The sequence below is a fragment of the Carassius auratus genome, chromosome 35, assembly GCF_003368295.1.
Source record: "Carassius auratus strain Wakin chromosome 35, ASM336829v1, whole genome shotgun sequence".
Taxonomy (NCBI): Eukaryota; Metazoa; Chordata; class Actinopteri; order Cypriniformes; family Cyprinidae; genus Carassius; species Carassius auratus.
In genome coordinates this window covers 16,351,552-16,373,667 of record NC_039277.1, presented here as the reverse complement: position 1 = coordinate 16,373,667, position 22,116 = coordinate 16,351,552, and the positions used below count along the sequence as shown (strand labels likewise).

At 36.7% G+C, this 22,116-nt stretch overlaps 2 protein-coding genes across 4 annotated transcripts in view; both read right to left on the bottom strand.

Annotated features, from left to right (window-relative positions):
* Nucleotides 1-70: 70 nt before the first annotated feature.
* LOC113054632 (protein-tyrosine sulfotransferase 2) lies at nt 71-4,373 on the bottom strand. Of its 2 annotated transcripts, XM_026220300.1 has the most exons (6): nt 4,072-4,370; nt 3,226-3,654; nt 2,323-2,640; nt 1,718-1,916; nt 1,556-1,606; nt 71-610 (listed from the first exon to the last, which is right to left on the bottom strand). In XM_026220300.1, the coding sequence occupies exons 2-6, from the start codon at nt 3,540-3,542 to the stop codon at nt 572-574; spliced, it is 924 nt and encodes a 307-aa protein (XP_026076085.1). In that variant the 5' UTR covers nt 3,543-3,654; nt 4,072-4,370; the 3' UTR covers nt 71-571. The 2 variants fall into 2 exon arrangements, with proteins under 2 accessions (XP_026076085.1, XP_026076083.1); XM_026220298.1 differs by having other exon boundaries at nt 3,226-4,373.
* Nucleotides 4,374-4,937: 564 nt separating this feature from the next.
* LOC113054631 (seizure 6-like protein) overlaps nt 4,938-22,116 on the bottom strand; it is a 42,803-nt gene continuing 25,624 nt past the window's right edge. Inside the window, exons 3-17 of one of the 2 annotated variants that reach the window (XM_026220296.1) lie at nt 19,066-19,205; nt 16,942-17,137; nt 16,276-16,461; nt 13,773-13,944; nt 13,525-13,694; nt 12,473-12,667; nt 10,701-10,839; nt 10,274-10,470; nt 7,745-7,939; nt 7,435-7,626; nt 7,140-7,334; nt 6,476-6,511; nt 6,160-6,274; nt 5,770-5,875; nt 4,938-5,618 (exon numbers count right to left, since the gene is read on the bottom strand). In XM_026220296.1, coding sequence (XP_026076081.1) covers nt 5,589-5,618; nt 5,770-5,875; nt 6,160-6,274; nt 6,476-6,511; nt 7,140-7,334; nt 7,435-7,626; nt 7,745-7,939; nt 10,274-10,470; nt 10,701-10,839; nt 12,473-12,667; nt 13,525-13,694; nt 13,773-13,944; nt 16,276-16,461; nt 16,942-17,137; nt 19,066-19,205 — 2,264 coding nt within the window. In that variant the 3' untranslated portion in view covers nt 4,938-5,588. The remainder of the gene's footprint in view (nt 5,619-5,769; nt 5,876-6,159; nt 6,275-6,475; nt 6,512-7,139; nt 7,335-7,434; nt 7,627-7,744; nt 7,940-10,273; nt 10,471-10,700; nt 10,840-12,472; nt 12,668-13,524; nt 13,695-13,772; nt 13,945-16,275; nt 16,462-16,941; nt 17,138-19,065; nt 19,206-22,116) is intronic. The other variant, XM_026220297.1, reaches the window with a different exon arrangement.

The following is a 22,116-nucleotide window of genomic DNA, read 5'->3' as shown; positions in this document are numbered from 1 at the left end:
TTTTAAAGAATATTTTATTGAAATAATGCTTTTTTTGGAAGCACTGAGGGAAAATAATGGATTTTGGCACTAGGAAAAGAAGAATGGCTCAATTTAATAGTTAGGTCAAGGAAATGCATTGCAGGCACATAGCAACAACATTCAGTTCGAAACCAAGCGCTACATCACACTTCTCATTTCCCAAAACAAGACAAAAAAACTGCATTGTTCAGGAAGTCCAGTGTAACTGAATTATGGCAAGCTTTGTTCGATAAACAAAGCAAACAATACTCTTCTGAGAGCATCAGGAAGTAAAAATGTTGATCTCTGTCCAGGGTTTAATGTCCTTCCTGAGACGTGTTTCTTTGACATCAGTCTATTGCATAACAACATTTGGGTACACAATAAGTTTTAATCACATTATTATTCTAATGGATTCTGGCAACATCGAAATCAGACCCCAGTAACCACAGCTATAGCATAACGATGCTCCTCATTTCCTTCTCAGGTTTCTCTGTATCTGTATGTCACAAAATGGTGGTGAAGTTATCCAAAGCTGAACTCGAGCACATACTGCAACCAATGACTCTGTTCAGTTTCTACCTTCTTTAGAAACCATCTTTGGAGATCCCTGTCAAAACAAGAAATTATTTAAAAAATAATATAGTTTATTAAAAACAAAGTGACATAATGCAACCTATAATCATAGTGTGCCTATATATTCTTACAAATGTATTGGGACATATAGTGTCATTTCATTAGATGACTAGACACCAAATAAAGTGGAATCTGCAAATAAATAAATTTCTAAAACCAACGTTTGACATTATTGCAATGACATTTGATTTCCCTAGTTCATGTTAACATGGTCTACTAATATCTGACTACCAAATCTGACAAAATAATATTAAATCTTTTGTTGAATCACTGATTCATCTATTGTTTAACTTGAAATATGTGCTTGTGCTTGTACTGTCTTTCTTTCAAACAGACTTTCACATTTTTGTCAAAAAGTATGTTTAACCCTGTAAAGCCTGTCATATGAAATAATAGTTAAAATAGTGAAATCATTTGTTTGTTTTAAATGAACAGTTTATTGGAAATGTAGACAAAATATTTTTTTATAAATGTGCATATTCGCTTTTTGTTGAGTATCGTACTTGTTACAGTATTTAATTTGTTGCAGTTGCTAATACTTACAAGGCCAAAAAGAAAACTAACAGTACATTTTCTGTTCAACTTGTACATTTCCTTCAAGCCTCAAACACTACAAATGCAATAGATACTGTAATTCAAAATAAAGTTGAAACACCATTTGACACATTTTCATTTTAACATGGTGTATTGAGACATATCTTTGATGTCTTAGAGTGTAACAATATAGCTGACCACTGCATTGTCACTCTCTTGAAATATTACTAACAATAGAAAATTATACTTATGTTTACTATTTCACAGCTAAGACACTTGGGTACCACAACCTGAAGTTTGATTGTGTTGATAACTTAGGGACCTTAGAAATATCTGTATCAAATAGCATACACTAGGCTTTAAAAACGTAAAAGCATGCACTCACTTGTACCAATCTTTTCAGTCTCGTGGGAGTTTTAAAATCTCCTCTCAGTACCTAGGAAAGACATGGAAACCTAGAAATTATTACTGAATAACTAGCAACTCTGATCTCTTGAGTTTCACTGAATAAAATTAAATGTATGTCATATTCTGTGTTCAAATATACCCTTTCTGTATTGTTGATCACTTCCGGATCTGGTGGACCATAGTCTGGCGGATTGGCTTTGGGGTTGTAGCCCAGCCTGCTCAGCATTGGTGCGATGTTCTCCATGTCCTGCTGGACGTCTGCTGGGATGTGGCCTACCCAGCGTGTGAGGGCTTCCAGGTTAACTGGTTTGATCACCTGATCCGTGGAGCGTTCACTTCTTTAAAACAAAGTGGAAAGCGAGGATCATCAGAGGAACAGTGGAAGGCCGGCACCTAAATCATTAAAGGTATAGTTCACCCAGAAATTAAAATACTCTCATCATTTATTCACTCTCAAGTTGTCCCAAAACAATATACATTTATTTCAGCTTTGGTCCCAAAAGAAGATATTTTGAAGAACCAAACAGTTAATGGTAACCATTGACTTCCATAGTATTGAAGGAAATACTATGGAAGTCAATGGGTACCATCAGCAGTCTGGCTACCAAGATTCTTCAAAATATCAAAATATGTTCAACAGAAGAAAGAAACCCATAAAGCTTTTGAACAAGTAGAGGGTGTGTAAATGATGACAGAAATTTCATTTTTGGCTGAACTACCCCTTTAAATGTAATTTCACCCTACCGAGACAGTGATACTCCTCCAGGCTGCCCGATGGCCTCCTCATGGTGAAGCACACCTTCATGCCACGGTGATTTCAGAAAGTTCAGGACACGCTGCATAGTGGCTCGTGGCTGCAGCACCAGATCCTCATAGCGGACGGTCATACAGCGACTCCGGCCTACTGCCATACACTGGGAGAACATGACTTCGACTGCATTGCTCCATTTAGTTAGACAGTCCCTGTAACTAGACAGGTTGAAGCCACCAATAGTCACTCGTCTGGAGATCATAGAGTGCACAGACGCCCGGCCGTCTCTGAGCATTAGCAGGAATTTAGAGCTGTAAGGACAGATGATGGCATGAGGAGTGAGACAGAAAGACTGCAATGTCATGAAAAAGGCTAGAAATAAGAAAGATTTTGCTGGCATTGCTTTATACAGTACAAAATATTGCCTTTGTTTTAGACGTTTTTCCAGTTAAAGAGCAATGCACTATTAAATCTATGTGAAAATTATTCCATTGATGCACAGCTGAAATTTCAGCATCATTACTCCCGTCTTCAATGTCACATGAACCTTCAGAAATAATTTTTAATATGCTGGTTTGCTGCTCAAGAAACTCCATGTGAAATAAATATCCGTAGCCTATACATATTATACTGAAGATTTACAAATGTCTTTGTGTAAAACATTCAAATAAGATTGAATCAAATAAAAACAACACTTCTAGACTGTATCAGCAGCTAGATTTTTACATTTTTCTATTAAGACATGTTGGCCCTCACGATGGAACCCATTTTCAATAGGTGTAAATATATTTATTAGGACTACAAATGTCTTTGTGTAAAACCTTTTACGAACAAAACAAAAAAAAATAATAATTAATGAAATCCCTGAATGCACCTCTAAAAAGGAGATATCTTACTTGGGGAAAATGTATGATAGATAAAGGGCACTCTTCAGTGTAAAGGGGTCTTTATTGCACAGCAGTGGTGCAGGATCCCCGTGCCGTGCGATGATCTCCAGCAGGAACGCTCTGGTCGCAGCATCCAGCATCTCTTGACTGACTCCCTCTTCCTCCAGAGCCCAGCGCTCCCCCGTCTGCCTCCCCCAGCCCTGCCGCAGAGACAGCATCCTGGGGATCACCCGCGTCTCCTCCCCGCAGCGGATGTCAGGGTGGGCATCTAGCATGGCACGCATCAAGGTGGTCCCTGATCGTGGAACCCCTCCCACAAACACCATCGGTGTGTTCTTGTTATACCGGTACAGTGTCTGGTTCAAGTTTCGAACCCCTATAGACACCACATGAGTTCTGGGAACCACTCCAGGGCATGTTAGCACCTCATATAGAGTCCTAGTAAGCGTATAAGTTCCGAAGACGGTTAGCAGGAGTACAACTGACCGTTTAACTGACAGCCGCATCACGCCAAGACAGAAAAATGGTTACTTTTAAACACAGAAATGACTGCACTTCCTCTGTTGACTCCTTCCTCAAATGTTTCGTTGATAACTACAAGAAAACTGGTTGCAGAAGCCATGAGTGTCTTACAAAGCTTTTTGATTCATCAGATATTATCTTTGAATTACATAACATTCTTTAAAAATAGCGTTCTTTTGCATATTAAAAAAGTGAAAGTGGTTTATGCCACATGCATGACATGGACAGGAAATACAGGCTACAGGTAGAAGCAGAAAAATATATATTGCACTGATAATGTGATTTGAAAAGTGTTGCATTGAACACAACTCATTAAGGAGCCGATTAACTGACCTTCACGCGGCAAACACTGAACGTTGCGTTATCTCCAGACTCAGTGCTCCGCGGTGAAGTCAAATGGTACGGAAAGCACAAAGAGGAAGTGAAGGTAGTTTAAAAACATTCAGACTATCAGATCAGATCTTTCCGGACAGCCACAACCAGTGGCTTTTGTTTTTCCTGAGTCTCTGAATCTTGAATGTGATCAGGTTTTGCTGAACGATTCTTTGGTAACGTGTATAAGAAAGTGCAAATTGGATAGTAATGCACCCATTTAACACCGTATTGTTTTCAAAAGAAGATAAAACAGTCAAAGGAAATGGGTGGACTGAGAAACGAGATAACATGCGAAACTTTCGCTGTGACTCTGGTGTTTCCACCTCCATAGAAGTCAGAATTATGAGATATAAACTCACATAAACTAGCAATTTTGATTTTTTTTTTTTTTTTTTTTTTTGGTTTGCAGCACAAAATAAATATCTCACAATTCAGACGTCTCAAAATTGTGAATTTATGTCTAAGGTTAATACACTAATTATGAGCTACTACTATAAACTCACAACTGGGAGTTTAATTTAATTCTGAATTGAGAAAAAGTCAGAATTGTGAGAAATAAACCCAGGATTATGGGGGGAAAAAGTCTAAATTGTCATACAGACTCACAATTGTGAGAAAAAAAAAGTGTATTACTAAAAAATATTTTAAAAAAGGGAACAAAACAGAATAAATTAAGGGGGGAAAGTAATACAAAAGTAAATTCAGGACTGAATTTAATAAAAAAATAATTGTATGAATTGTAAAAGTTATATGTTGCTTTATTTATTTTCCTTCGGGGCTCCACATCTGTCAGATCTCTTTTCAAATAAATCAGGACACATCAGTGTTAGAAAAGATTTTTATTTTTCACATTTCTTTAGAGAAATCAGTTACATTTTTTTTCCTCGATCTCCAAAATGAAGTATTCATAATGCAGCAGAGAACATTTCACATATACTTCAAAATAAATACATCATCTGCTCTCTGCTGCAGTAGGACATCACTTGCAGGAAAAAATACTACTTTAAAACCTGCACTACAAACTGCTCTAAGTACAAAGACTTAAAAATGACAGCAGGCAGGACGGGGCACAGACAGACACGGGACAGCGCCACCACCACCCCTTTGTATCGGAGCAAAGGGGTTACGAACGCCAGGGTTAACCTGTCCTGCAAGTCACGGTATTGAGGCGAAAGAACACTGTGCAAACTCTTTACGTGTTGTTTTTCACGCGCTTGTAATATCACACACACATGCGTGTTTGTGAATGGCAGAATGAGAACCTCTGGCTGTGAGCACAAATGTCGTAAAACCACAGTAACGTCTACTGGCCAAACGATCTCTGCACTGGTACTTCCTGTTTCACAGCCCCGTTCCCTTCACGCCCCTCTCTGTCCTCTGTAGGTTGGGGAGGTGGGGAGAGTGGAGTTGACAGGATCTATTTACATCACTTCCTGTAAGCACTGGAGCAGTACGGGACGTGTCTGTGGGACTCTTCATATGGACACCTCATATTCTCTTGTGTCCTGTACAACATAAACATGAGAAATACAGGCATTACGGAGGATCTTCCAGTGTGTGATCATCAAATAAACACGTGTAGCTGCTACAGTGTCACTAAAGTGTGATTTCAAGGGCCTTGTTATGTGGCATTGAGGTGTTCTGGGAGATTCTCACCCCTCCAGTCTCGTAGAGAGGGTTGTCAAACTCTGTTTCCACGGTTATCTGGCTGTAGGGATGCGGATACATCAGAGGAAGTCTCAAGTTTGAATGATAACGGCACCTGAGGAACAGAGAAGGGTGTTTCACAGGGCTTCAAATGCAGCACGTTCTCTCGCATCAGCCATCAGTCATGGTGTTTTCCCACCTACACATATCATTGCGCTTCAAGCCATTACATGCTTTATAAAGAAACCAATCTCATTTCACAACAAGTGGTGGCACTGAGCACCATTTTATTAATATAAGTAGCTTTGAGCAATCTATTAAATCAGAAACAAAACATGTGTAAGTGCCCAGAGCTGTGCACACATTAGATTTATACTTTTCACTTTCTGTATTGCTCACCTTGTGACATAGATGTAGGCTCCTCCCAGTAAAACAGACACTAGCAGCACCAGTATAAATAGCGCTAGAGCCATACTTCCCCCATCAAAAGAAGAATCTGCCGTGGCTTCAGCAACTAGACAAGATACAAGATGATATATGCTAATAATTAATTTCCCCTTGCTTTACACACTACATCTATCAAACATTATAAATATATAATCTCTCATATAACAATGATCCTTTTCTGCTTCTGATATTAAAGGTAGACACTTACAGTAGAACTAAACAAACTTAACCTTTGCTTAAACTAGTACATTTAAAAAATAAAACTTACCCTCTAGTGCATGACTGCTAGAGCATTCATGATTGGCTGAAATATATTGGGTCAAAATAAATATATTTAATACATCAGCATTTAATAAATAATATTAAAATCTAATTAAATAATAACATTAGACATATATTACTTGTGTGTGTATATATATAATAATATAAGTAATGGTGATCACAAAATGTAATCCCAACATCTGCACTTTGTTTCAATTCATTACTACCCTAATGAAGCTGCATAACATACATTTAATGAATATTCTAAGTATTCTTAGAATATATTAATTTTTTTAAATATATATTTTTTGAATATTAATTAAATACCTTTGAAAATTAAACATCTGTTATTCAGCTGCATAAAAAAAATATAATGACTATTCTAAGACAATATTTGTATTTTAAATATATGAAGATATTGTTTGAATATTCAATAAATACGTTTGAAAATGCATTTGAAAAGAAAATATCTGTTATGTAGCTAAGTTTGTAATTTTTGGGAAGTAAAATAACAGTAACAAAGTAATAATAATAATATAGATTATTATTATTATTATTATTAGAAAATAAATAAATAAATCTTGGTATAAAGGGTTAACCCTATACATTTATATACATACATATTATATATGGATACTGCATTTTTTGTAAATACCATATATGATTCTTACCTCTGCAAAGAGGTAATGGACCGCTCCAAAAAGAGGGATTTCCCAGAATGCACTTGATAGCCATCTCACCAATAAGCTCATAGCCTTGGTAGCACATGAAGGTTAGAGACTCTCCCGGTAGGTAAAGCCTTTTAGACAATATCTGGTAGCCATTGTCAGGAAGGCCAGGATTCTCACAGGACACTGACTCCTCCGCTAATATACAGGGAAATAAACCAGGAATGATTGAGGGATTAAATAGGACTAAAACATAAAATACAAAACATTTTGGACAAAACATTTTATGGGAACTCACAAACGCAATGAGGCAAGCGAGACGTCCAAACAGGGGTGCCGGGTTCTCGACCATAGCAAGTGAGTGTGGCGCCGCCCTGCAGGATGTATCTGGGAATGCAGCTATACTGGATAGTGGTGCCGACCAAGAGTTTGGGATCAGACAGTGTGCGTGTGGAGTGCTCCACGTGTCCAGGGTCTGTGCAGTACATAACTAATGAAGGGAAGCAAGAAAAGGAGACACAGCAGAAAAGGATGACATTTGAATCCGCTGAAAGTGAAAGTTCTTTTAGATTCCAATTAGCAAAGACACCCAACTGTGCTTGACTCACTCTTCTCGCAGAACGGAGGCTGCGTGTTCCAGCTCAGGTCCACCTGACAGGTCAGGGTTTCACTGCCCACCAGGTCGTACCCTGGGTCACACTGATATGTGATACGGGCTCCACGCACAAGCGCCGCATGAGAAGTGGTCTTCCAGCCGTTCTGGATCTCAGGTAGGTCTGGACATGAGTCATTGTGTGACACCTCTGAAAAAAGAAGTGAAATTATTTAAACTCTTCTACTCATCACACAGAAAGTCTGTCTGGACATTTTTTTGAATGAAATTAACAGGATAAAAATACAGTAGTATTGCAAAAAATTATGTCACCACTCCTTCCCCATTCATATATATATTGACAGGATAGCCAAAAACATGGTCACCAATCCCCTTCCATCCCCTCATCCACCCAAAATAAAATAATAAATAACTATGATAAAATAATACAATAAATGCAAATAAATTGATCTCCCTAAAAATAAATATTTCAAAGAAATTATGCCAAAAAATAAATAAAAAAATAAAAATAAAATGTAAAAACAATATAAAAATAAATCAGTACATAAATGCATGTACCATATACACGTGACATCTGATTTAAAAGGTGTTATTACAGTGAATGGACAATTTTTGCCTAGCAGATAATGAAAATCCTATTTACTCACAATAAAGGAGAGATGTGACTCATAGAGACCAGAATCTCACACTAGGGTGGATTTTATTGACCTAGGCCAGTAAGCAACTACCTAGTAACCATCCACAAAACCCTAGCATTATGGAGGCGACTTATGCATGAGCAAGCACCACTCACTCATTTTTAGGAAATGTAAAACCTAGTTTTATATTACTTTTGGCCTTTCAGGAATCAAAACATCAAATTGATCTTGCTTTGCCTGCACAAATGTGTCGGCTCAGTGTGGAGGAGTATGCACGCTAACTGCTAGGTCACAGCTCTTTTAGTTTTAGTTCTTTATTCATAAGATTTCAGATCTTGTAGTTGTCAAAAATGTGTAAATAAATTTAAAAGGCCTGAGTAGATGAATTTTTTATTTATAAGGCATTCAGAACTGTTTTCCAATTTATTAGCTATTCCTAACAAAGCTGGATGTTCATGTACGATGTAAGCGCAGCACTAATGTGGGTTTCTTTAGATTCCACATGCGCTCAGTTCATGTGCAAATCAACTGCCATTGTGAATTCACAGTGTATCTGTGACCTTTATTCAGCTGGGAACTTTATCCTCTACCATTATATTACATAAAAAGAGTATCTCTGTCTTGTGAGTTCAAGCCATTACTGGAGATTGCAAGCTAATGTGCTGTGTGTATATCCTATGGGAGAGGATAGAGACAAAACTAAATGTGAATGAATGAGGGCAGCCAGGAGAGGAGGAGGAGAAGAGGATGGTGGGAGATTTCAAGAGCTGAAAATAGTTGCATCTGTGCAAAAAAACAACAACACTTGACTGAAATACATGCTGTCCATTTGAGAACATCGGTTCAAATGGATCGGTTAAAGTAATTTGAGAAGAAAGAGTTGCATTGAGATTATCTGTGTGTGTACGTGATACTCATACAAGACTGAATGTTTGTGCATAAAGCTTTTCTTTAGTATGGAAATTAAATTTGTCTATACACTGTGACTGCCTTTTTTTTTTATTGTTAACCAAAATTTTGTACGTTTTTATTAACTCAAATAAATCGGAAATAAAATAAGATTTAAATATTAAATGAAAAAAATTAAATAGAAAAAATTAAACTTAACGAATATTAGAAATGTTTCTTTAGCTAAATTTAAGCTGGAGTACTAAATAACTCAAATGAAATCTGAAATAAATATTAAAATACAAATATTAAATGAAAAATTTAAAAATATAAAAATTTTTATAATATTTATTTTTACATTCAGTTTTAGTAATTTTAGTACTTCAACTTAAATGTATTTTAGGTCCGTTCTTTGCCATGGCAACATTTCTAAACTTCTTTTATGTTAAAGTAGTAAAATTATCGGAAATAAAATATTAATAGAAGATGCAAAATTCAATATTCAAAGGTTTTATTTCAATTATTTGCCATTTAAAAATTTCCAGTTTTCTAAGTTAAAATAAAAAAAAAAAAAAGAAAAGACATAGAAATATATAATACAATGAATAAAAATTACAAAAGCACATATCAAAATTACTAAAACATAAACTAAAATTAAAAATGAAAATAAAAGCTTATTCAAACTGAATAGATTCTACTATAATAGTGTATAAATAACACTGGCCTGATCCACAGTGCAATTTCCTCAAGTACTACCCAGAAGAAAATATATCAAAGTGACCAATCAATGTTTGTTGTTATACATGACGTTTATGGACAGGTTAAAATGAAGTAATTAAGTATTCACAAAGATATCTTGCTTATTATGCAAAAAAAACTCTTCAGTTCCAGACAATCAGGTTTTGAAAACACTCTTGCCATGTTTGAGAGCAATTAGCATGAGACTAAGTCTAATTTATGCATTTTAACTATGTTGCAATTAGCTTGAGTGTCCTTACCCATGTAGTTGATGATGAAACCCTCTCCTTTCCCAAAGACCAGACCGGCTGGGTCTGAGTGGAAGGTGATGGTGAGGTCAGGGGTCGAGGAGGACATCTTAAAAGGGTTGGTTCCCCCAACAAACTGCCCCAGTATACGTGTTGTGACCTCATCTCCATCCAAAATGGTTAGCATATCACTGTCGCTCAGATTCAAGCTAATGAGAGAGAGAGAGAGAGAGACAGTGGGCGAGAGATGAGGGGTTTGTGTGGGAGGAAATGAGAAAATGTGCGAGTCATTCAGGCGGTTTGGTGAGTCATCGCATCCAGCAGGTCTGTGGGCTTGGTTCGATTCAAGCAGCAGCAGTTTGACACGTCAGCCAGCAAATCAGCCAAACCAGCAGACTTTGCTGTTGTTTTCAGAACAGAATGTTCCAGAAGGACTTACAGCTGCACGTCCAGCAAGACGCGTTTGTCCTCGCCGACGTGAATCCTCCAGCTGCAGTCCTCACCCTCCCCGTACCATTCGGGCCAGTTTGGGGACAGGATAACGCCGCTGGGGCCGGACAGGTCACCGCCACAGAGAGCTGCAGAGAGGACACACAGACAGACATGGGTCGCATTGATTTCTCTGTCACATTGCTGTCTGCCTCATGATTCAGTGAATAAAATGTCAGAAGTCTGTATTTATATATATATATATATATATATATATATATATATATATATATATATATATATATATATATATATATATAAAACAAGCAGTGACCTTGAAATGTAGGAAATTGTAGGTTGTTCTCTAATATTGCCCTCCGCTATGTATGTATGTGTGTATATATATATATATAAATATATATATATATATAAAACAAGCAGTGACCTTGAAATGTAGGAAATTGTAGGTTGTTCTCTAATATTGCCCTCCGCTATGTATGTATGTGTGTATATATATATATATAAATATATATATATATATATAAAACAAGCAGTGACCTTGAAATGTAGGAAATTGTAGGTTGTTCTCTAATATTGCCCTCCGCTATGTATGTATGTGTGTATATATATATATATAAATATATATATATATATAAAACAAGCATTGACCTTGAAATGTAGGAAATTGTAGGTTGTTCTCTAATATTGCCCTCCGCTATGTATGTATGTGTGTATATATATATATATAAATATATATATATATATATATATATATATATATATATATATATATATATATATATATATATATATATATATATATATATATATATATATATATATATATATATACACACACACACACACACACACACACACACACACACACACACACACAGTACAGACCAAAAGTTTGGAAACATTACTATTTGTAATAATCGTATTAACGCACCATTTGTAATAATAATATATCACAATATTACATTTTTTTCTGTATTTTTGATCAAATAAATGCAGGCTTGATGAGCAGAAGAAACTTCTTTCAAAAACATTAAAAATAGTAATGTTTCCAAACTTTTGGTCTGTACTGTATATATATATATATATATATATATATATATATATATATATATATATATATATATATATATATATATATATATATATATATATATTAGACAGTGGAGAGCAAAATTAGAGAATATTAGAGAAAATTTAATATATAATAAATTTTTAATTTATTTTTATTTTTTAGAATTACAATAAGACATGTCCTCTATCATCTCTGATTTGTCCTCTGTGCATTTGGTTGTCTCCAATATGCTGCGTTAATTAATTGCATGTGACACCCAAGCGATAACAAGCATGTGTAACACACCAAGAGGGGTTGACCAGTGTTACGTTCTGCTGTTAGTGTTACGACCTGATGTCAGTCACAGAAAACCTTGTTCATCCCAGCTAAAGATGAATTACAACACGGTTAAATATAGGGCAACAACTAAAAGTCACGACTACTGATGATCAGGCCGACATATGAGAATATTCATCAGCCTCAAAGCAAAAAAGATGAAATTCTAAAATGCACTTAGATCAAAGGCCGTTTTTGAATATTAACATACCATTAACATTCTATGCAATTAACATAGCATAATTAGAGAAAATGTTCTAATTAGCAACAAATCTGCCATCCCATGACATTTAGCAAAGGACAGATGTTGTCTGGCAGTGATGTGTATTATGCAGCATGTAGAGTAAAGTTGTGATCATCTGTCATGACTCTACCTTTGCAGAGGGGCTCTGTGTCGTTCCAGTAGGGGTCTCGCGTGTTGATGCACTCAATGACGGGCGGCCCCTGCTCCAGCGAGTGCCCGGGGTCACAGGTGAACTGCACCACCGTCCCCACGCCGTAAGTCGTGTCTGTCGTGCTGAAGTTTCCATTCTGGATGTACGGCTCATAGCAGTGGCCCTTCTCAAATGCTAAACGTGAACAACAGAACAAGCTCTGTTAGCTAGAATAACAAACACTCCAGCTAGATTAGTTACACTTAAAAATGTACAAATGCTATTGCATGGCCAAATAAAAATATTAGAAATAATATATACAGATAAAATATCAAACAAAATGTACTTAAAGAAACATGTTTTGCATAATAATAATAATAATAATAATAATAATAATAATAATAATAATTAAAAAAACACATTTATTTTAAGACACATTTATTTATTAACACAATACAACAACTGGACAATTTCCATACCAGTCAGACACGTTAGCACACTTTTTAAGTTGATTCCCAATAATTTGAAATAAATAAATAAATAAATAAATAAATAAAAATAAACACAACACACACATCATTCAGTATCACTGTCTTCTTTTTTTGTATTTATTTATTTACTCTATTTATGACAACATAATATCAAAACGGCTAATGAAAGTGGCGACACATAAAATACGGAAACATTGTTTATTATAGCATACTATACACATACACAATATACACATGCTATTTCTTTTGTTGGAAATATAGGAGAAAAAAATTAATTTTATACGTATTTAAATATTTTATAAACCGAGGTATTTTTACTATCACATCAAAATACATAATTCTGTGGAGAGAGAAGCTTAATGTTTATATTAAGTTATTATATTTTGAAATATTTTTCTATTGATTTATAAATCTAAACAATGAATAATCTGTATTTTATTTCCCTTACCTTCCTGATTTAATAATTCATGCATCAGATGGTTTAATGTCTAGATTCATTTACACTCAGCTGGATGTATTTGCTCAACAATGTTTGGTGGTACAGAGATGCATGTGACCTACCCTCATAACGTATGTTGAATCCAGTGTTGTGACTATTAGGCTGGTCTGTTATAAACTGGACCCGAACAGCCGGACCTTCGCTGATCACTCCCTCAAACGGGATAGGGCCGCCACGCCCGGAATCAAACAGGACCACTGACCCTGCATCGAGGCCGCTCCATAAGACCAGCCTGATTCATAGGACAGAGCTTGAGTCTCTTATATACATACAAAAATCATGCATTGATTTAGATGACACACACTATTACCTGTCTGTCGGACCCAACACCATTCTCTCCAAATGCAGGTGCAGCCTCAGACCGTTAGGAGCCTCCAGGGACCAAGAGCAGCTGCGGTCCAGCGTGCTGTTAGGGCCCGGATGGGGTGAGGGGGACAGTACACGGCCCACTGCGGCATTTTTTACAACCCCTCCACACAAAGCTTGATGATGGAATAATGGAAAATGTGTTTATGACTCTTTTTAAAATAAATAAAGTAATAAAAGGAAATACAGTCAGGTCCATAAATATTGGGACATCGACACAATTCTAATCTTTTTGGCTCTATACACCACCACAAAGGATTTGAAATGAAACGAACAAGATGTGCTTTAACTGCAGACTTTCAGCTTTAATTTGAGGGTATTTATATCCAAATCAGGTGAACGGTGTAGGAATTACAACAGTTTGTATATGCACATCCCACTTTTTAAGGGACCAAAAGTAATGGGACAGATTAACAATCATAAATCAAACTTTCATTTTTTAATACTTGGTTGCAAATCCTTTGCAGTCAATTACAGCCTGAAGTCTGGAGATCAATTAGACATCAGCGTACGCTGGGTTTCATCCCCGGTGATGCTCTGCCAGGCCTCTACTGCAACTGTCTTCAGTTCCTGCTTGTTCTTGGGGCATTTTCCCTTCAGTTTTGTCTTCAGCAAGTGAAATGCATGCTCAAACGGATTTAGGTCAGGTGATTGACTTGGCCATTGCATAACATTCCACTTCTTTCCCTTAAAAATCTCTTTGGTTGCTTTCGCAGTATGCTTCGGGTCATTGTCCATCTGCACTGTGAAGCGCTGACCAATGATTTCTGAAGCATTTGGCTGAATATGAGCAGATAATATTGCCCGAAACACTTAAGAATTCATCCTAATGCTTTTGTCAGCAGCCACATCATCAATAAATACAAGATAACCAGTTCCATTGGCAGCCATACATGCCCACGCCATGACACTACCACCACCATGCTTCACTGATGAGGTGATCATGAGCAGTTCCTTTCCTTCTCCATGCTCTTCTCTTTCCATCACTCTGGTACAAGTTGATCTTTGTCTCATCTGTCCATAGGATGTTGTTCCAGAACTGTGAAGGCTTATTTAGATGTTATTTGGCAAACTCTAATCTGGCCTTCCTGTTTTAGAGACTCACCAATGGTTTACATCTTGTGGTGAACCCTCTGTATTCACATGGTGAAGTCTTCTCTTGATTGATGACTTTGACACACACATACACCTACCTCTTGGAGAGTGTTCTTGATCTGGCCAACTGTTGTGAAGGGGGTTTTCTTCACCAGGGAAAGAATTCTTCGATCATCCACCACAGTTGTTTTCCATGGTCTTTTGGGTAGTTTGGTGTTTGGAAAGCAACCAAAGAGATTTTTAAGGGAAAGAAGTGGAATGTTATGCAATGGCCAAGTCAATCACCTGACCTAAATCCGTTTGAGCATGCATTTCACTTGCTGAAGACAAAACTGAAGGGAAAATGCCCCAAGAACAAGCAGGAACTGAAGACAGTTGCAGTAGAGGCCTGGCAGAGCATCACCGGGGATGAAACCCAGCGTACGCTGATGTCTAATTGATCTCCAGACTTCAGGCTGTAATTGACTGCAAAGGATTTGCAACCAAGTATTAAAAAATGAAAGTTTGATTTATGATTGTTAATCTGTCAAATTACTTTTGGTCCCTTAAAAAGTGGGATGTACATATACAAACTGTTGTAATTCCTACACCGTTCACCTGATTTGGATATAAATACCCTCAAATTAAAGCTGAAAGTCTGCAGTTAAAGCACATCTTGTTCGTTTCATTTCAAATCCTTTGTGGTGGTGTATAGAGCCAAAAAGATTAGAATTGTGTCGATGTCCCAATATTTATGGACCTGACTGTATGTATATGTATATGCGTGTGTTATAGTAACATTCTTTTTAAATTTAAATTTAAAAATTAAATTAATGCATTTAGCAGACGCTTTTATCCAAAGTGACTTACAGTGCATTCAGGCTATCAATTTTTACATATCGTGTTCCCGGGGAATCGAACCCCCAACCTTGCGCTTGCTTGCTTGCTAACGCAGTGCTCTACCAGTTGAGCTACAGGAACACTTTTAAATAACCTATTTCTATTAGTACCATATATATACACATTAGTGCATCTTATAACATCCAAGTGAAAGATATAACACCAGCATGTCAGAAAAATTGGTTTTATCTTTGTCTTGGAAGTTACACTGAGTAAATACAACAATCTTCATTTCAAAATAGGGTAAAAAAATAAAAATAAAAATAAAGGTCTGATTCTTTTTTTATACCCACTGTATTTTGAAATGTAATTTATTTCTGTGATGCAAAGCTGAACTTTTAGCATCATGTCTTCAGTGTCACATATATACGTATAAAATAAATGTTTAATCTGAGGGTTAGGAGTTTTTCCAAATGTCCTCTATTTATATGAACATTTACGCACTTGTTCCTCTACTAATCTCAGTGTCTCACCTCTGCAGCTTGGCTCATGTTGGCTCCACACGGGCAGCGAGGCATTGAGACACGTGAGCGTGGCGTCCCCCTGCAGGTGGTATCCCATGTGACACTGGAAATGGGCCGTGCCTCCAGGATGCAGATCTTTTACCGACACCTCCCCAAAATGAGGCCGTCGAGGCAGGGCACAACTCAGGCGAAAAACTGGACAATAAAGAGTGCATGATTATCCTTCAAAAACTCTCCTTTTATGACATCGGGGTAAATAATGATCGATTTCTGGGGGTGAACTATTCCTTTAATCATTTATGAAGAAAATGTATGCTAATGCCACTCGAGGATGCAGAATGAGACAAATTGCACACAAGACGGCACAATAAAGCCTCGTGAAATACATTAGCAGGTTAATGGACACGGCCAAATGGAGACTCTTTCAATTAAAAGTTTGGAGACAAAGTCTGGCCGGCGACTAAGAAGTTCAACAAGAGCACTACAAGAAATGAGACTTCCGGATGAGAAGCGTTTTTAGGATTTACACAAGCACCTGTGGGACTCATTAATATAATTTTACATAAACATCAGAGTTTTATGTAAAAGAGTAATTATCTGTATAAAACCACAGAAAGAGGCACGTACCAAAGATGCTGTTGAATGCATAAGTGGCTCGTCTTGAAAAAGACTCACTTTGGTAATGCAGCTGAAACGTGCCGAATCCTCCCTCTGGAGACGAGCGGTAGAACACAGACAGCGTGTTGGTCGGGCTGCGGATCACCTGACCTTCCACCAGAAGCGTCTGATTGGCCAGAACCAGCAGGGCCCCGGCTTCATCTACCCCTCTGATTGACAGCTGCTCGCCTTCTGACAGGTTGACACTTTTGACCTACAACGAAGGGATGCCAATCACGTTAGCAGGAACCACTGGTAAGAAACACACAGCACAGCATGAAGTATGTCTGGCAAGGACAGTACAGCATTCACAGCAACATTCTTATCATTTGAGAACACAACTTTACAAAAAAGTACATGGTGCCATGATGGTCTCTGATAGTTATCTTATGGTACCTTCATGCATGTGTAACTCAAAATACAGAGACAGTTACATGCGCCTCGACTTCACTCATTAAAACAATATATGTATAACAATATAACTTAACAATTTGTAAAAAATATTATATATATAAAAATTGTCCCCTTCATCTGACAAGTCATGTCTAAGACATTTACAGTTATTTTATGTTACTTCTATACCTCTTTAGTCTCTAATAATTGTGTTTTTCATTGCTAAGCATTGTTGCAAGGTTTAACAAGTGTGTAATATATATATATATATATATATATATATATATATATATATATATATATATGCGTGTGTGTGTGCATTATACATTTTTTATTAATTAGTATATATTTAATTATTATACCCAATATTTCATATAATAATAAATTGTATATATACTGATATTAATTGAAATACTGTATACATCATAATATATAACACATTAATATAATAAAAACCTAATTAGTGTTCATATTTAATATGTACATGTGTATAACTATCATACATTCAATTATATATTAATAATTAATATAAACACATTTGACTATTATATTTATTATACTTATATATGCAATATTTCATTTAATATATATATATATATATATATATATATATATATATATATATATATATATATATATATATATATATATATATATACACACACACACACACACACATATATTTATGTGATATTACATGAAATACTGAATACCTAATAATAAATAAAAATGAAATGTTCATTGGTGTAAATGTTCTTTTATACATTTATTTATACACTATTTATACACTTTAAAATAAAAAGAGGTGTATAAATAATAGTGTCCAAATGGTCATTAATATCAATTTAGACACTTGATTAGAGGCTTGCATAGTGATTTTTCAAACTAATTTACACATATATATTTCATATGGTTTATTTAAATGTGACTTTGGCATTACATTACTTAAATATTCATATTCAAATCTTGATTTTGATGGAGGATAACAAGAACATTTTTCATTTTCTTTGAAATAACGTGCAGCAATAAATTGTATGGAATAACATCCGGAATGTGCAGTAAGAAAGTAAAAAGGATTCATGTTTAAAGCATATCACAGCCAGCATGGATTATCTGTATCTCATCCGATCCCATGAGGACAGTGTGTGTAAACACAGCAAATTAATAAGAAGTGTTTTAATCCCTTGAGACAGAATATTCAACACACATACATAGATACAGCAGGACTCTGGTTTGGATTAAAGCGGTAATTAGAGATTATGTCACAGGCGTGAATCATCCACAGAGGGACAGGGGACGTGGTCATGGGATTACAGTCGGCTGTATGCGGGCTCTCTGGGAACACACTGCCGCCGCACAGGCCTTAAGTGCTCAACTCCAGTAATTAGATCCGAGCAAATACACCACGTTCCACTAGAGGGCATGTTTGACCGGACGCAGGGTTGTTAAGCTCAGTCACCTGTATCCGAGGGTGTCGAGAAAATGTGCTAGGCACTGGAGGAAAAAAAGCTTGTTAGGCAGCAGATTGCATTTCCAGATAACTCCCTCGGGGCCACATGCTGTGGTCGGTGTTCTGCAGCTGCTTATTTGTTGGATTACACAGTCTATTAACATGTCATTTAAAGAGATCCATGCATTAACAGGTGCCCATTCAGTCAAGAATATCCAGCGTAGTTTGTCATATCATTTGGTGCTGCAGGAAATATATGATTAATGGAAGCAATATTTACAGCTTATATTTAAAGGTACCTGTAGCTCCACACCGTAGCCCATGTAGACGGTCACTGTGTAAGTGCACTGCAGGAACACTCCTTCAGGGAGGGGAGGGTCGTCTGAAGAATCGATGTAGCCCTCTGGGTCGGTGAAATTGACCCTGCAGTTTGTTACAGCTGGAGGAAAATTCCAGACAGATGACATTAAAAACCCAACCGTTTGATTGAGAATGTCTCCAGAGGGGATTCGAGATGGAAAACAACAGCGAGGAGAAACATCTATATCATGTTGTTGTAGCTGTGCAAGAATGCTAGCTCAGAGTAGCTCCAGTTTTCACACTGGTTCAGGATAGTTTATACTGGTTAGTTCCAGTTTTGCATGAATAATGCACAATAAATATTTAGTTTACACCAGGGGTGGTTCTAGGGTGAGTGGAGATCCGGGGCTTAGCCCAGAAAAATCCATGTATGTATATTGTGACTTTTTATTTTAATAAATCAGAAAGATTTACCTTGTTTAAAATATACAAAAACAATAAAAACAAAAACAAATTTAAAACAATTTATTAGTATTGAGGAAAATACATTTGCTTTTTGCAAACCTAAATTAAGAATTGCAAAACAAATGAAACAGCGCAAAAGCAATGATTTTGCAATAGCTACATATTATTTCCATGGTCATATCAATTACTTTATTTGCAACGCTTTTATTTTGCGTGTCAGTCTAGTTTGAGCTTGCCATACCATTTTTCACTTTTCTGCACGTCTCTCTTTGTGGCACTGTTTTGACCAGAGATGTATAGTAACTTAGTAGAACTACTTCACTACTGTACTTAAGTACTAAAAGGCGGTATCTGTACTTTACTAGAGTATTATTTTTTTCTCCTACTTCCACTTTTACTTCGGTACATATTTTCGCTGAGTTTAATACTTTTACTCACATATTTTTTTATGTGCTGCATCGTTACTCGTTACAATTATAAAAATGTTACGAATCATTCCATTACAAACCACTGCCAGAACTGTAGATGGCAGATTTGATGAAGCTGGCACATGATTGAGCGAATCAAGCGAGACTGCGCGTGCTGACTGAACTGCTGTGAAGAGAGAGATGAACACCGAGCCGAGCCAGATAATGACTCGTTCACGAGTCAATAACCGGTTGCATCGGTTATCGGATGACCAGTAACGTTAGTTCTTTCTGACAGTTCGATTCAATAAACCAGTTGAAGAAAACAGTTCACCGATTCTTTTGCGCTCGATGCAATGGCGTCATTGGCGTTGACTGCACTTGGGCTCATAACATTAACACAGAATCAGTTCAGAATCAATCACCAAAAGAATCAGTTCTGTTCAGACGCTCTGTGTGTCGGTTTGCTTCACGCTAAATCACACATGCGCAGTATCATCAGCTCCTCGGTTCACGAATCGGACGCGTCTGACAGAAACGGTTCTTGACTCGTGAACGAGTCATTATCTGGCTCGGCTCGGTGTTCATCTTCAGTTCTCTCTTCACAGCAGTTCAGTCAGTGTACTGTTTGAGTCAATGAATTACTCCGGGATATTGGTTTGTTTTAACTCAGAGGGAGTGTCAGACACATTAAACAAGTTAACAGCTTAATTCATCTGTGGATTAATGCGTATTGGAGACGCGAACTGTTTAAAACGATTCAGTTCGATTTGGTGGACTGTTTCAAAAAGATCCGGTTACATCGAATGATTCGTTCGCGAACCAGATATCACAAACTGCTTTGTTTTTAACTGTCTTACAACAGACACGGAAGAGAAGACAATGCTGAATAAAGTCGTAGTTTTTGCTATTTTTGGACCAAAATGTATTTTCGATGCTTCAAAAAATTCTAAATGACCTTCTGATGTCTTATGGGTTTGAAACAACATGAGGGTAAGTTATTAATGACATCATTTTGCAAATTGGGCTAACTAACCCTAGTAACCGTTTTTTGTTTACAAGAAGTTACAGTCAAAGGAATTGTTATTGTCCTTTAGGTTAATCATTTGAAATAGGCTAGTAAAAACAATATGTTCAAACTTTTGACTACTTTCTTTAATAGCTACATAACACAATACTTCTACTTTTACTTTCAGTACTTGAGTAGTAAATTTTAAAATAGACTACTTGCAATACTTAAGTACAAAATTTTTTGAATACTTTAGTACTTCTACTTAAGTGTGGTGCTTAAAGAGCACTTCTACTTCTACTCAAGTCACTTTTTTGATAGAGCACTTGTACTTTTACTCAAGTATGGTTCTCTAGTACGTTATACATCTCTGGTTTTGACGTGGGGTCAATTCGGGAGTTCGTAGCGGGATCTCGAATCATTTGAGTCAGTTCGGGAGTTCGTAGCGGGTTCGCGAATCATTTGAGTCAGTTCGGGAGTTCGTAGCGGGATCGCGAATCATTTGAGTCATTTCGGGAGTTCGGAGCGGGATCGAGAATCATTTGAGTCAATTTGGGGATCGCGAATCATTTGAATTAGTTCGGGAGTTCGTAGCGGGATCGCGAATCATTTGAGTCAATTTGGGGATAGCGAATCATTTGAGTCAGTTCGGGAGTTCGTAGCGGGATCGCGAATCATTTGAGTCATTTCGGGAGTTCGGAGCGGGATCGCGAATCATTTGAGTCAATTTGGGGATCGCGAATCATTTGAATTAGTTCGGGAGTTCGTAGCGGATCGCGAATCATTTAAATCATCTGAATCCAGTTTGGGAGTAGGTCAGGAGCGGGATCGCGAACCATTTGAGTCAGTTTGGGGTTGGCGAATCATAGCTGTATATGGATAGGCATTTTTAAATAATTTAGTAGCTAGTTATAATTACGATTTTCACGCTTGTTTAGGTGTGAAATGTGAACTCGTATTTTTTGTTTTAATGATGTGCCTTTTAACAGTATCAATTATATTCGAAAACAAATCTTGCCTAAAAAGTGCACGCATCTAGGCTAATGTAAAGGTACATGATGAAGTCATACTAGTGCACGTGTGCATTTTGAGCGCGTTCTTTCACTGCATTATTCGGTGTATTCAAATGCATTTATGAATGCATGTGAATGATCACAAAATTCAAGATA

Bases quoted from the DNA above. Each gene is read 5' to 3' on its own strand.
- LOC113054632 (XM_026220298.1), bottom strand. From the start codon at position 3,722: ATGCGGCTGTCAGTTAAACGGTCAGTTGTACTCCTGCTAACCGTCTTC. The intron at 1,607-1,717 runs GTATATTTGAAC...TGTCTTTCCTAG, and splicing joins TGATCAACAATACAGAAAGG to GTACTGAGAGGAGATTTTAA. The intron at 611-1,555 runs GTGAGTGCATGC...TTGTTTTGACAG, and splicing joins GACTGAAAAGATTGGTACAA to GGATCTCCAAAGATGGTTTC.